At 41.5% G+C, this 15,420-nt stretch overlaps 1 protein-coding gene across 1 annotated transcript in view; it reads right to left on the reverse strand.

Annotated features, from left to right (window-relative positions):
* Positions 1 to 468: 468 nt before the first annotated feature.
* The window catches only part of LOC132086427 (coiled-coil domain-containing protein 171-like), a 49,095-nt gene continuing 34,143 nt past the window's right edge, over positions 469 to 15,420 (reverse strand). The window contains exons 18-27 of the mRNA XM_059492096.1: positions 14,839 to 14,968; positions 14,121 to 14,195; positions 11,952 to 12,020; positions 11,360 to 11,428; positions 6,670 to 6,726; positions 6,057 to 6,113; positions 3,157 to 3,477; positions 1,815 to 1,852; positions 1,123 to 1,212; positions 469 to 537 (exon numbers count right to left, since the gene is read on the reverse strand). Of these exons, the coding sequence (XP_059348079.1) occupies positions 469 to 537; positions 1,123 to 1,212; positions 1,815 to 1,852; positions 3,157 to 3,477; positions 6,057 to 6,113; positions 6,670 to 6,726; positions 11,360 to 11,428; positions 11,952 to 12,020; positions 14,121 to 14,195; positions 14,839 to 14,968 (975 nt within the window). The remainder of the gene's footprint in view (positions 538 to 1,122; positions 1,213 to 1,814; positions 1,853 to 3,156; positions 3,478 to 6,056; positions 6,114 to 6,669; positions 6,727 to 11,359; positions 11,429 to 11,951; positions 12,021 to 14,120; positions 14,196 to 14,838; positions 14,969 to 15,420) is intronic.

Here is a 15,420-nt window from a genome sequence, read left to right on the forward strand (position 1 = left end):
GAATTTGCTTCAGAGATGGTAAATTTTAAAAAGAAAGCAGATGTATGGAATGGAAATGCTAATAGTTGGAAGGAAAGGCAATGTTGGTTCCAGAGACAGTACAGGTTCTGTAGGATGACACACCTCCAAATATGTTGCTTCCAGAGGCAGTATAGTATCTGCTGGGTGATTCACCTTCAGATGCAGTATAGTATCTGCTGGGTGATTCACCTTCAGATGCAGTATAGTATCTGCTGGTAGAGTCACCTTCAGACGCAGTATAGTATCTGCTGGGTGAGTTGCCTTCAGATGCAGTATAGTATCTGCTGGGTGACGTACTGAAGGCTGAGCCGCTTCCAGACACAGTATAGGTTCTGCCGGGTGTCATACTAAGGAGGCCTGAGTCGGTTCCAGATAAACTATAGGATCTGCTGGGTGATGAAGTGAAGACTGAGTCGCTTCCGGACACAGTATAGGTTCCATCGGGGGTCATACTACTGTAGTCTGAGTCGGTTTCAGACACAGTAAAGGTTCTGAATCTTGGGCGTCCCCAGAATGCTGGAATAAATAAAATAAATAGAAACAAATCAGGAGAGAATCTACATTTGCTGTTAAAAAGTTCTGACAAGAGTACGTATTTGAAGTACTTACAACTGTTTGCTTACAACTGTTTACAACAATTAATTGCTGTTAATTAAGACAATTAACAATTGTCTTAATTGCTTATTTGAAAGACATTTCATATAAATATTCTATATAGGTCCTTAATAGACAAAGGACATTAGCACAACTGTCTTGCCCTAGGAAGTATTGTAATCACACGTTGTTTCAAGTTCTACATATTCTCACAGACATATTTTCCCCCTCATCCATATAATTTCTAGAGTGTGTTTCTTAATCAAGGAAACCAACTTCCTCTACAGTCTGACAAAAATTTAAATCCCTGTATTAGTTACACCACCCCTTTCTTGTGTGAAGAATGTCTCAGAACATTTCTCTTTGCACTAGGTGAATTACTCCATTATCGTTATACTAAAGTGTTGCTGTATTTGCCTACAGAAGCTGTGCAGCATGAAGGGAGATGCTGGCTAGGAAGCACATCCCAGTGACTACAGTGACTGCTCTCTTGAAGAAGAGACTTACCAGCAGGACCAGGGCCAGGACCCGGACCAGGAGCAGGACCAGGAGCAGGAACTGGGGCAGGACCAGGAGCAGCTGGAGGTCTGTGAGCTGCTGGGGGTGAAACACAAGGAGTGAATCTACATTTGCTGTTAAAAAGTTCTGACAAGAGTACGTATTTGAAGTACTTACAACTGTTTGCTCCTTGTCTAAATTGCTTTTTTGAAAGACATTTCATGTAAATATTTTATATTGGTCCTTAATAGACAAAGGGCATTAGCAGAACTGTCTTGCTTGCTCATTTGAAAGACATTTCATATAAATATTCTATATAGGTCCTTAATAGACAAAGGGCATTAGCAGATCTGTCTTGCCCTAGGAAGTATTGTAATCACACGTTGTTTGAAGTTCTACATATTCTCACAGACATATTATACCCCTCATGCTTATAATTTCTAGAGTGTGTTTTTTAATCAAGGAAACCAACTTCCTCTACAGTCTGACAAAAATTTAAATCCCTGTATTAGTTATACCACCCCTTTCTTATGTGAAGAATGTCTCAGACCATTTCTCTTTGCACTAGGTGAATTGCTCCATTATCGTTATACTAAAGTGTTGCTGTATTTGCCTAAAGAAGCTGTGCAGCGTGAAGGGAGATGCTGGCTAGGAAGCCACATCCCAGTGACTACAGTGACTGCTCTCTTGAAGAGACTTACCAGCAGGACCAGGCCAAGGACCAGGACCAGGACCAGGCCTAGGAGCAGGAGCAGGAACGAGAGCAGGAACTGGAGCATGAGCAGGAGCAGGGCCTGGAGGTCTATGAGCTGCTAGGAGTGAAACACGAGCCTAAATATTATTTCTTGAGTAAAAGTAAGATTTAAGGACCAAGGCAATGAACAAATTGGAAATGGTTATGATTGAAATGAAAGATGATTAAATATATGAATGGTTTGTAACAGAAGTAATGGAAAAACAATTCAGTTATTTTAAAAACAAGTATTTAAAAGAAGTAATGAAAGAAAAAAATAAAAAGTCAAACACCCATCGTCCTACCTCAACCACTCTTCAAAACCAAAAAAGTCCAAGCAAACAAGCATCCAAACCCAAATAAAAACCAAACCCAAAGAAAATCCAAACCAAACCCACAAAGACATACAGGCCAATGGAAAGAAACTTTCCAATAATACTTTTAAACCCTGTGTTAGCTTCCACCTTTTTCTACTCTAAAAGGTACCATAACATTTCTGTTTTCATTAGGTGAAATGTTCCATTATATTCACAATGAAGTGTTGCTGTATTGGCCTACAGAAGCCGTGCAGCAAGAAGGGAGATGCTGGCTCGGAACTCCCATCCTACAGAATAGATTTGCCTGAAAAATTGAGTTACCAGCAGGAGCAGCAGCAGGACCAGCAGCAGGAGCAGCAGCACCAGCAGGAGCAGGAGCAGGAGCCGGACCAGGAGCAGGAGCAGGAGCAGGAGCCGGAGCTAAAGCAGCAGCAGGAGCAGGACCCGGACCAGGATGACCAGGAGGCGTACGAGCTGCTTGGGCTGAAACACAAGGCTGAATATTATCTCTTGAGGAAAAATAGGATTTACAAACCAAGGAAATGCACCCATTGGAAATGGTTATGGTTGGAAAAAAAAAGCCTATTACAGAATAAATATGGTTTGTAATAGAAATAAAGGAAAACATATTTGGTATTAAAAAAATAATTAGAAAGAAAGCATGCAATTAAAATAGTAATAAAAGGAAAAAAACTGAAAGTGCAAACACCCACCCACCCAGCTCAAGCCCTCCCCATGGATGAGGGCTCGCAACCCACATCCAAATCACTACAATGTTTTCACAAGCACACTTACCACCAACAGCAGGAATAGGAACATGAGGTGTACTGGCTCCTTGGGGAGGCCCTATGGAGTCTGTTCAGACAAAGTGAATTTGCTTCAGAGATGGTAAATTTTAAAAAGAAAGGATATGTATGGAATGGAAATGCTAATAGTTGGAAGGAAAGGCAATGTTGGTTCCAGAGACAGTACAGGTTCTGTAGGATGACACACCTCCAAATATGTTGCTTCCAGAGGCAGTATAGTATCTGCTGGGTGATGTACTGAAGAATGAGTCGCTTCCAGACGCAGTATAGTATCTGCTGGGTGACGTACTGAAGGCTGAGCCGCTTCCAGACACAGTATAGGTTCTGCCGGGTGTCATACTAAGGAGGCCTGAGTCGGTTCCAGATAAACTATAGGATCTGCTGGGTGATGAAGTGAAGACTGAGTCGCTTCCAGACACAGTATAGGTTCCATCGGGGGTCATACTACTGTAGTCTGAGTCGGTTTCAGACACAGTAAAGGTTCTGAATCTTGGGCGTCCCCAGAATGCTGGAATAAAAAAAATGAATAGAAAAAAATCAGGAGAGAATCTACATTTGCTGTTAAAAAGCTCTGACAAGAGTATGTATTTGAAGTACTTACAACTGTTTGCTCCTTGTCTTAATTGCTTATTTGAAAGACATTTCATATAAATATTCTATATTGGTCCTTAATAGACAAAGGGCATTTGCAGAACTGTCTTGCCCTAGGATGTATTGTAATCACACATTGTTTGAAGTTCTACATATTCTCACAGACATATTTATCGCCTCATCCTTATAAATTCTAAAGTTTGTTTTTTAATCAAGGAATCCAACTTCTTCTACAGTCTGACATAAATTTAAATCCCTGTATTAGTTACACCACCCCTTTCTTGTGTGAAGAATGTCTCAGACCATTTCTCTTTGCACTAGGTGAATTGCTCCATTATCGTTATACTAAAGTGTTGCTGTATTTGCCTACAGAAGCTGTGCAGCATGAAGGGAGATGCTGGCTAGGAAGCCACATCCCAGTGACTACAGTGACTGCTCTCTTGAAGAAGATACTTACCAGCAGGGCGAGGACCAGGAGCCAGAGCAGGAACGAGAGCAGGAACTGGAGCAGGAGCAGGAGCAGGACCAGGAGCAGGAGGAAGAACAAGAGCTGGAACTTGAGCAGGAGCAGGAGCAGGAATGGGAGCAGGAGCAGGAACAGGAGCAGGAGCAGGAGCTGGAGCAGGAGCAGGAATGGGAACAGGAACAGGAGCCGGAGCCAGAGCAAGAACAGGAGCAGGAACAGGAGCTGGAATTGCATGAGCTGCTTGGGGTGAAACACGAGGCTGGAAAATATCTGTTGAGTAAAAGTAGGATTTAAAAACTAAGGAAATGAACTGTTTGGAAATGATTGTGTTAGAAAGGAAAGCCTAATTCAAAATGGGAATGTTTTATATCAGATAAAAATGAAAAACACTTTGGTTATTAAAAAAAAAGGGAACACAGAATGAAAGAAAGAATGAAAGAAAGTAAGAAAGAAATTTAGAAAAGAAAGAATTCTAAAATCAAACACCCATCCACCTACCCACCTCAATCACTCCCCAAAACCAAAAAAGTCCAAGCAACCAAACATCGAAACCCAAAATAAAACCAAAACAAACTCACAAAAGGTATAGGAACTAAGAGTAAATACATTCCAGTAATGATTTTAATCCCTGTGTTAGCTTTCACCATTCCCTTTCTCTTCTGATAAATATCTCAGAATGTTTCTCTTTGCAGTAGTTGTGTTGCTCCATTATGTTAACATTTAAGTATTGTTGCATTTGTCTGCAGAAGCTGTTCAGCATGAAGGCAGATGCTGGCTAGGAACACACATCCAAATGTCTATAATTTCTTGACAAGCCAACTTATCATCAGGAGCAGGAGTACAAAGTGTAGCGGGTCCTTGGGGTTGAATGGGACTTAGGGTATCACCGAAAATGTAACCCAGAGGTGTGTAGTCTATTACCATCTATGTCAGCTGTTTAAAGAAATGGGGCAATATTCTTTATTGTCTCCATGACTCATCACTGACAACTCCTTCCAGGGGCCTATGTCTGCTCATGGACCATCAAGGTCTCACTGCATCACCCATAAAATTACACCATCCCATTTTAGAGGCTCTGCCCAACGGGGAGAACCAAGCATTCCTTCCTGGATACAATCTGAGGTTTGGAACATCAGAATGGCCTTACTGACTGGATTCCCAGAGGACAAGAACTACATAACCACCACTGGATCTTCAGAGGAAGACCAGACCCTTCTACAGGATCAGCACATCAACAGAACCACATCTATCACTCCGGCAGGACTGCAGCCACCATTTAATCAGACTGCTACCACCACCCCGTCCAACTGGGTGTCAGGTTGTATCCTGACTCTTTAGGTTTCCTGCCAGTGTTTTCTGCCTGTATTTTAATTGTCCTATTAAACTGTAGTTCTGGCTTGGAATCTGACACTAGTTTGTTTTCAAACTAGTACATAGTACAAGATACCAGCTGGTTGGGGTTTGAAGTGATGCCAGAAAGATTCTGTTCAGAGAAAGTAATTTTACTTCAGAGAAGATAAATTTTAAAAACCAAGGAAATGCACAGAATGGAAATGGTTATGGTTGAATGGAAAGATGATTAAAGAAATGGTAATGGTTTACAATTACAACATAATGAAAGGAAAAAGTCTTCAGTTAAAAAAATAAAGAAACAAAAAGAAGAAATAAAAAAAAAAAATCAAAAATCAAACACCCACCCACTCACCACGACCACTTCCCAAAATCAAAAATAAACCAACTAACCAAGCAGCTAAACCTAGAGTAGTATCAAAAATATCAAAGCATATTAAAGACCCATTATTAACAAAAACTCCTCCAGCATTAATTTTAATCCCTATCTTAGCTTTCACCATCCCCTTCCTCTTCTGAAGAGTGTCTTCGACTGTTTCTGTTTGCGTTAACTTTATTGCTCCATTATGTTTACAATTAAGTGTTGTCACATTTTCCTACAGAAGCTGTGCAGTATGAAGGGAGATGCTGGCTGGGAAGCCACATCCCAGTGACTACAATTGCTTGAGAAAGAGACTCACCAGCTGAAACCGGAGCAGGAACAGGAGGCGGAGGAGGTGCAGGAGGTGTACGAGGTGCTTGGGGTGAAACACAAGGCGAAATATTATCTCTTGAGTAAAAATAGGATTTATAAACCAAGGAATTGCACAGATTGCAAGTGGCTATGTTTGAAAGGAAAGGCTATTACAGAATTTGAATGGTTTGGAACAGAAATGAAAAACCCTTTTGTTATTAAAAAGAAAGTATTTAAAAGAAGTAATAAAAGGAAAAAATCAAAATGCAAACACCCATCCACCCACCTCTACCACTCCCCAAAACCAAAAAAGTCCATACAACCAAGCATCCAAACCCAAACTAAAAAAAAAACAACAAAACCCCCAAAAACTAGAAGGAAATAGGGACCAACTGAAAAAACTTTCCAGTAATAATCTTAATCCCTGTTTTAGCTTCTACCATCCCCTTTCTCTTCTTTAAAAAATATGACAACATTTCTGTTAGCACTAGTTTTAATGCTCCATTATGTTTTCACTTATGTGTTGCTGTATTTGCCTACAGAAGATATGCAGCATGAAGGGTGATGCTGGCTAGGAACCCACATCCAGGGGACTAGAATTGTTTGACAAGCAGACTTACCTGCAGGAACTGGAACAGGAATAGTAGGTGTACGGGGTGGTCTAATCCAAAATAGATCTGTTCAGAGAAGGTAAATTTTTAAAAGCAAGGAAATGTATAGAACTGAAATGGTTATTTTTGCAGAAGATGATTAAAAACCATTATTGCTTTACAATAAAAGGAAAGGAAGAAGCCTTTGGGGGGCAAAAAAGAGGAGAAAATAAGAAAAAAAAGTCAAAAAACAAACACCCACCCACTTACTACTGCTGCTTTGCAAAAAAAAAAAATCTGAGCAACCAAGCAAAAAAAAAACCCAAAAAAAAAACAACCAAAAAAAACAAAACAAACCCAACCCTAAAATAGCCAAGCAAATGGGGACCTATAGAAAAAAAAACCACAGTATTCAGAGAATTCACAGAATGACTAGGTTGGAAAAGACCTTAAACATCATTGAGTCCAACCCATGCATTAACACCTCCACTAAAGCACTAAACCATCGCACCGAGTGCGACATCCAGTCTTTTTTTAAGCACATGCAGGGATGGTGACTCCACCGCCTCCTTGGGTAGACCATTCCAGTACTTTATCACCCTTTCTATAAAAAACTTTTTCCTATTATCAAACCTATATTTCCCCCGATGCAGCTTGAGACTGTGTCCTTGGGTTCTGTCAGTTGCTGCCTGGAGAAAGAGACCAACCCCCACCTGAGCACAGCCGCCTTTCAGGAAGTTGTAGAGAGTGATAAAGTTGCCTCTGAGTCTCCTTTTCTCCAGGCTGAACAGCCCCAGCTCCCTCAGTCATTCCTCACAGGATTTGTGTTCCCAGCCCCTCACCAGCCTTGTTGCCTCCTCTAGAGGCATCAAGCATCTTATCCCTTAAGCATCTCAACTTCCTTCTTAAACTGAGGGACCCAGAACTGAACACAACACTCAAAGTGTGGCCTCACCAGTGCCGAGTATAGGGGAAGGATGACCTCTCTGCTCCTGTTGGCCATGCAATTCCTGACACAGGCCAGGATGCCATTGGCTTTCTTGGCCACCAGGACACACTGCTGGCTCATGTTCAGCCAGTGTCAAACAGTAACCCCAAGTCCTTTTCTGCCTGGGCACTGTCCAGCCCCACCATCCCCAGCCCATAACATTGCAGGTGGTTATTGTGGCCAAAATGCAGGACTCAGCACTTGGATTTATTAAACTTCACCTTGTTAGGCTCTGCCCATCCATCCAACCATTCCAAATCTCTCTGCAGAGCCCTCATACCCTCCAACAGATCAACACACGCTCCCAGCTTAGTGTTGTCTGCAAACTTACTAATGAAAGACTCAATCCCCTCATCCATGGCATCAGTGATGATATTGAAGAGAACTGGCCCCAGCACAGAGCCCTGAGGGACACTCCTGGTGCCTGGCTGCCAGCTGGATGCAGCAACATTCACCACCACTCTCTGGGCCTGGCCCTGCAGCCAGTTCTGAACCCAGCACAGAGTGCTCCTGCCCAAGCCGTGGGCTGCCAGCTTGTCTAGGAGTATGCTGTAGGAGACAGTGCCAAAGGCCTTGCTGGAGTCCAGACACACAACATCAACAGCCTTTTCTAACATTGACCAGGTGGGTCACTTGGTCGTAAAAGGAGACCAGGTTGGTCAAACATGACCAACTCCTCCTAAAACCTTGCTGGGTCTGATACTCTGGCCATCCTTTAAGCGCTATGTGATGATACTCCATATAAACTTACTGGGGGACTGAGGTCAGGCTGACTGGCCTATAATTAACAGGATCCTCCTTTCCACCCTTTTTTTATGAATGATTGACACATTGGCCAGCTTCCACTCATCTGGAACCTCACCAGTGAGCCGGGACTGTTAGTAAATGATACAGAGCAGCTTTGCAAGCTCATCTGCCTGCTCTCTCATCACCCTGGGATGGATCCCACCTGGACCCATGGATTTATGAACATCCAAGCAGCTCAGTTCTCTGACTGCCTCCTTGGAAAATGGGGGGACCATTCTGCTCCCTAGTATCATCGAGCAACCCAAGAGGACGGTTGTCCTGAAGGCAAGCCTTCCCACTAAAAACTTAGACAAAGAAGGTGTTAAGCACCTCTGCCTTCTCCTCATCTGCATTTACTAAGTTCCTTTCTGCATCTAATAAACCACAAAGGTTGATCTTAATCTTCCTTTTACCATTAATATATTTACAAAAGCATTTTTTATTATTCTTTACAAAAGTCACCATTTTAAGTTCAAACTGAGCTTTGGCCTCTCTAATTTTTTCCTACATGCTCTAGCAGCCCCCTTAAATACTTCCTGAGAGACCTGACTCTCCTTCCAAAGATAATACCTGACTCTCCTCCAAAGATAATACATCCTTTTCTTTATTCCTAACTTCCTCCAAAATCTTCTTGCCCATCCAGGCTGGACATTCACCCTGCTGACTGATCTTTCAGCACCCAGGGACAGTGTGTTCCTGTGCCCTCAAGATCTCTGTTTTGAAGCTCACCTACACTTCCTGAACTCCTTTGTTTTTAAGGGCTGCTTCCCAAGGAATTCTCTAAATAAGTGTCCTGAGCAGGTCAAAGTCTGCCCTCCAGAAGTCAACTGTGAAAGTCTTATTAATGTTCCTCTTCATTTAACCAAATATAGAGAATTTTATAATTTTATTATCACTGTGCCCTGAGTGACTTCCAACTACCACATCTCCCACCAGTCCACCTCTATTTGCAAATAACAGATTTAACGTTGTCCCTCCCCTGGTGGGCTCACCCACCAGCTGTGACAAAAAGTTGTCCTCTGCAAACTCTAAAAAATTTCCTGGACTGCTTTTTTACAGCTGTATTGAGTTCCCAAAAAATGTCCGGCAGGTTGAAATCGCCAGCAAGAAAAATGGCTGATGATCCAGAAACATTCTCTAGCCCACTTCTTCCTGGTTGGGTGGACAATAACAGACTCCCAGTAGGATGTCAGCCTTGTTGGCCTTCCCCTTAATTCTTACCTGTAGGCATTCAACTTCATAACTTTCAATAGCCATGGTATCAAAAGCCTCCCTAATATAAAGGGCCACCCCTCCACCTCTTCTCCCTTTCCTGTCTCTCCTGAAGAACTTGTAGCCATCCAGTGCAGCACTCCAGCCATGTGAGTCATGCCACCACATTTCTGTGATGGCAATTACATCATAGCTTTGTTGCTTTACCATGGCCTCCAGCTCTTGTTTGTAACCCGTGCTGCGTGTATTGGTATACTTGCAACTCAGCTGGGCTGCTGATTTCACTCCTGTCTCAGGCTTACCACCCTTGGGCCTGCTTCCAGACAGCCCAGATGCATCCCCTTTCCCCTTCAGACCTAGTTCGATGTCCTTTCAACAAGTTCTGCCAGTTCATGAGCTAAAAACCTTCTGTCCTTAACAGAAAGACGGAGCCCATGTGGTTCCAGTAGAGCAGGTGCTGTAAAAGTTGCCCCATGATCAAAGAACCCAAATTCTGCCGATGACACCAATCTTTGAGACATTTGTTGATAATGTGAGCTCTTTTATTCCTTTCACTGTACCCCTGTCCTATCAACCACTTGTCCCAGTGCCCTAAAGTCCCTTTTAATTGTGCTGACACTCCTCTTTTCAATCTCATCACTGCCAGCCTGGAATATCTGCAGTGGGTAATAATCAAAGGGCTGAATCAGCCCAGGAAGTCTCTCAGTGATATCCCAGGCCCCAGGGAGACAGCAGACCTCTCTGTGGGGTGGGCCCTGTTGACATTTGGGGCCCTCTGTTCCCCTTAGAAGGGAGCCACCCACTACAATTACCCTTCTTTTCTTCCTGATGCCAGAGGTGGTAATCCTTTTCACAGATGAGTCATTATTGGGAGGCTCACTGGGCAGATAATTTTCTTCTAAATCATCTGTCTGACTCTCTAGATCCAGGGGTTCATACCTATTCTGAAGTGGCATCTGGCTTGGGGGTCGGGAGGAATTTTTATTATTACCTCCTCAAGTAGGTACCCATTTCCACTCCCCTTCACTTACCAGGTGTCCTTCTATTGTCTGACAGTGAGAGGCATGGGAATCCTCTGACTCTTGGTAGGCTTCCCTCAAGGATGGAAGGGCAAATCCACCAATCTATTCCCCTTTCACTATCCCTGATACTCCTTAGTCTTTAAACTTCCTCTCTAAGCTCAGCCACCAGTGAAAGGAGTTTGTTCACCTGTTCACACTGCAGGCAGGTTTCCTCCACAACTGCCCCTGAAACTGCTGCTAAGCTCAAACACTCTGCACAAGAATGGGTCTGGAAAGATGTAACCTTTTTGGAGGGTTCCATTTGACTATGTACACTTGTACTAACTACAGTTTTCAATTGCGTAAAAACCATTACTAACACAAACCCCAAAACTCACCAACCAACAGAAACACTGCAAACAACACACAGCAAACCTTACTGGCAAGAAAAGTTGCAACCCTGCCTGCGCGAAGTGCTATGCAAACTGCTGTGCCACACCCTCAGAGACTAAAAATTTATAGTAGTAATTTCGATCCCTGTGTTAGGTTTCACCATCATCTTTCTCTTCTGAGAAAAGTCTTACAGCTTTGCTGTTAGCTCCAGTTTTACTAGTTCATGATGTTTGCAATGAAATATTGTTGTATTTGCCTGCAGAAGCTGTGCAGCATGGAGGGAGATGCTGGCTAGGAACCCACATCCAAGGGACTACAATTGCTTGACAGGCAGACTTACCTGCAGGAGCAGAAACAGGAGTACGAGGTCTTCCAGCTGCTTGGGGTGAAATGCGACGTTGAAAGGCGTCTGTTCAGACAAAGTAAATTGACTTCAGAGAAGAAATTTTAAAAGGCAAGGAAATGCTGAATTGGTTATGGTTGAAAGGAAAGAGGATTAAAAAAACATTACTGGTTTATAACATAATGAAAGGAAGAAGTCTTCAGTTAAAATAAATGTAAAGAAATAAAAAGAAGAAATAAAAGAAAAAAATAAAAAATCAAACACCCATCCACCTACCACCACCACTCCCCAAAACTAAAACTCCACCAGCTAAGCATCCAAACCCAAACTAAAATCAAAAATAACTGAGCAAATAGGTACCAATAGAAGAAAACAATGCAGTAGTAATTTTAATCCCTTTGTTAGCTTTCACCATCCCCTTTCTCTTCTGAAAGAAGTCTCAGAAAACATTCCTCTTAGCACTAGATTTAATGCTCCCTTATGTTTATATTTAAGTATTGTTTGCCTACAGAAGCTGTGTAGCGTGAAGGGAGATGCGGGCTAGGAACCCACATCCAAGGGACTACAATTGCTTGACAGGCAGACTTACCTGCAGGAGCAGAAACAGGAGTACGAGGTCTTCCAGCTGCTTGGGGTGAAATGCGACGCTGAAAGGCGTCTGTTCAGAGAAAGTAAATTGACTTCAGAGAAGTAAATTTTAAATTTTCTTCAGATAAGAAATTTTAAAAAGCAAGGAAATGCTGAAATGGTAATGGTTGAAAGGAAAGATGATTAAAAAAACATTACTGGTTCATAACATAATGAAAGGAAGAAGTCTTCAGTTAAAATAAATACAGAGAAATAAAAAGAAGTAATAAAAGAAAAAAAAAAATCAAACACCCACCCACCCACCACCACCACTCTCCAAAACTAAAAAATCCAACCAGCTAAGCATCCAAACCCAAACTAAAATCAAAAATAGGGACCAAGAGAAAAAAACATGACAGGAGTAATTTCAATCCCTTTGTTAGCTTTCACTATCCCCTTTCTATTTTGAAAAAAGTCTCAGAAAATGTTTCTCTTAGCGCTAGATTTAATGTTCCCTTATGTTTATATTTAAATATTGTTTGCCTACAGAAGCTGTGCAGCCTGAATGGAGGTGCTGGCTAGGAACCCACATCCCTGTGACTACAATTGCTTGGAAAACAGACTTACCAGTGAGAGCAGGAACAGCAGCAGCAGAAGGAACAGGAGCAGGAGCAGAAACAGGAAAAGCAGCAGGAACAGAAGCAGGAATAGGAGGAGGAAGAGGAATAGGAGCAGGAGGTGTAACACTAGGTTCAAAGTGAACTTGTGGAGATCCTGTTTGGAGAAAGTAAATTTTAATAAGCAAGGAAATGCACAATACTGGAATGGTTGTGACTGCAAGGAAAGGCTATTACAAAATGTTAATGGTTTCTAATAGAAAGAATGGAAAAAGCCTTTGTTAAAAAAAAAAAGGGAAGGAAGGAAGTGGCGGAAGGAAGGAAGTGGCGGAAGGAAGTGGCGGAAGGAAGTGGCGGAAGGAAGTGGCGGAAGGAAGGAAGTGGCGGAAGGAAGTGGCGGAAGGAAGTGGCGGAAGGAAGTGGCGGAAGGAAGTGGCGGAAGGAAGTGGCGGAAGGAAGTGGCGGAAGGAAGTGGCGGAAGGAAGTGGCGGAAGGAAGTGGCGGAAGGAAGTGGCGGAAGGAAGTGGCGGAAGGAAGGAAGGAAGGAAGGAAGGAAGGAAGGAAGGAAGGAAGGAAGGAAGGAAGGACAAAAAATAGTAATACCAAAAAAAACAAATAAACCCACCCCACAGCCAACACTTCCCAAAACCAAAAAAGTCCAACTCCGCAAGGAACCAAAACCAAAGGAAAATAAAAAAACCCAAACAAAGGGGGTCCAATATAAAAAATAAATTACTGTAGTAATTTTAATTGTTCTGCTATCTTCCACCATTCCCTTTCTCTTCTGAAAAGTCATAGATCGTTTCCATTAGCACTACGTTTATTGCTCCTATATGTTTACATTAAAAATTGATGTTCTATTTTCCTACAGAAGCTGTGCAGCATGAAGGGAGATGCTGGCTAGGAACCCAAATTCAAATGACTACAATTGCTTGACAATTGACTTACCAACACTAATAGGAGAAGGAAGAGGAATAGCACCACCAGGAGAAAGAGGAGAAAATCCGGCTGCTTTGGATTCAAAGTGAACTTGTAAAAATTTTGCTCGGAGGAAGAAATTTTAAAAAGCAAGGAAATGACAGAACTGAAGGGGTTATGGTTGCAAAGAAAGGCCAATACAGAAATGTTAATGGTTGCTAACAGAAAGAAAGGAGAAAAGACTTCGTTAAAAAAAAAAAAAAAAAGAAAGTGACAGGAAAGAAATGAAAGACAAAAATAACAAAAATCAAAAACCCACCAAAAATCAAAACCCATCAAAAACAAAAAGAAAACATCCACCCAACAACCACCACTACTACCCAATAAAAAAAGATTCAACCAACCAAACACAAACTAAAACCAAAATTATCTAAGCTGATCAGGACCAATAGAAAAAAAAATAACAGTAGTAATTTTAATGCCTGTTTTATCTTTCACCATCCCCTTTCTCTCCTGTAAAGCCACAGATTATTTCTCTTATCATTATTATTGCACCACTATGTTTAAAATCAAGTATTGTTGTATTTACTTAGAGAAGCTGAGCAGCATGGAAACTCACTTCTAAGAAACTATAATTTCTTGAAAAGCAGACTTACCTGCAGGAGCAGGAGGAGTAATAGGAATAGGAGATGAAGTAGCTGGTCCAGGTGCAAAGTGAATTTGCGAGGATTCTGTTCAGAGAAAGTAAATGTTAAGAACCAAGGACATAGACAGAACTGAAGGGGTTATGGTTGCAAAAAAGATTATTACAGAAATGTTATTGTTTATAGCAGAAAGAAAGGAAAATCCTTTGGTAAAAAAAAGGAAAGGAAGAGGAAGAGAGAAAGAGAAAGAGAAAGAGAAAGAGAAAGAGAAAGAGAAAGAGAAAGAGAAAGAGAAAGAGAAAGAGAAAGAGAAAGAGAAAGAGAAAGAGAAAAAGAGAAAGAGACAAAAAAGAACAGAAATAAAGGTAACGTATAAAAATAATAAAAACTAATACCCACCCACCTGCCACCACCACTCCCCAAAACCAAAAAAACAATCCAACCAATCAAGTAAGGAATTTGAACTAAAAAAAAAAAAAACACAATCAAATAGTGATCAATAGAAAAAAATATACAGTAGTAATTTCAATGACTGTGTTAGCTTTCACCATCCCCTTTCTTTTCTGGAAAATATCTCAGGATGTTTCTCTTTGCATTAATTTTATTGCTCTCCATTATGTTTACAATTAAGTTTTGCTGTATTGGCCTACAGAAGCTGTGCAGCACGAAGGGAGATGCTGGCTAGGAACCCACATCCCAGTGACTACAATTGCTTGAAGAGCAGACTTACCCTCAGCAGACAGACTCCCAACAGCTGTTAAGGATCCATAGGTAGAGCCTGAAGAATCTCTTCCTGCTCTTAATACGTCAATTTTGGAAGCTGCCAGTGAGTAGAGATCCTCAAAACTTCTAACCACATTCTTAAATAAAAGTAGAAGGAATCATTAGTGCCAGGCAAACTACACTTAAATGGCAAATAGCACATATCCAAATTTTTTACAAAAGACAGGGGTTTGTTTTAGCGGACAAATAAAATAGAGTTTGCAAGCCAGGGAGAATGTCAGTCCCAGGACTTAAACATCAAAAACATCTAACAGTGGATTTTCTATTTTTTTCTAAAATGTTGAATATTAATATCATTGAGGAAAAGGGAATTGCTCTACACCCTAGTTAGGAGATGCTTTGATGAGATGTTTTCAAGCATGCAATACAGCATTGAGCTCTTGAAACAACTTCTTCATTTTATTTCAATACAAAACATAGTGCAGGTTCAATTTCTGTTCACAATTACCACACAGTTGCAGGCTAATGTTCGCACTTCAAGATGAATCAATTTACTAATCCTTCCACTCCACAGCAAAACAATAAACTT

This window comes from Ammospiza nelsoni, chromosome Z (genome assembly GCF_027579445.1).
Source record: "Ammospiza nelsoni isolate bAmmNel1 chromosome Z, bAmmNel1.pri, whole genome shotgun sequence".
Lineage (NCBI taxonomy): Eukaryota > Metazoa > Chordata > Aves > Passeriformes > Passerellidae > Ammospiza > Ammospiza nelsoni.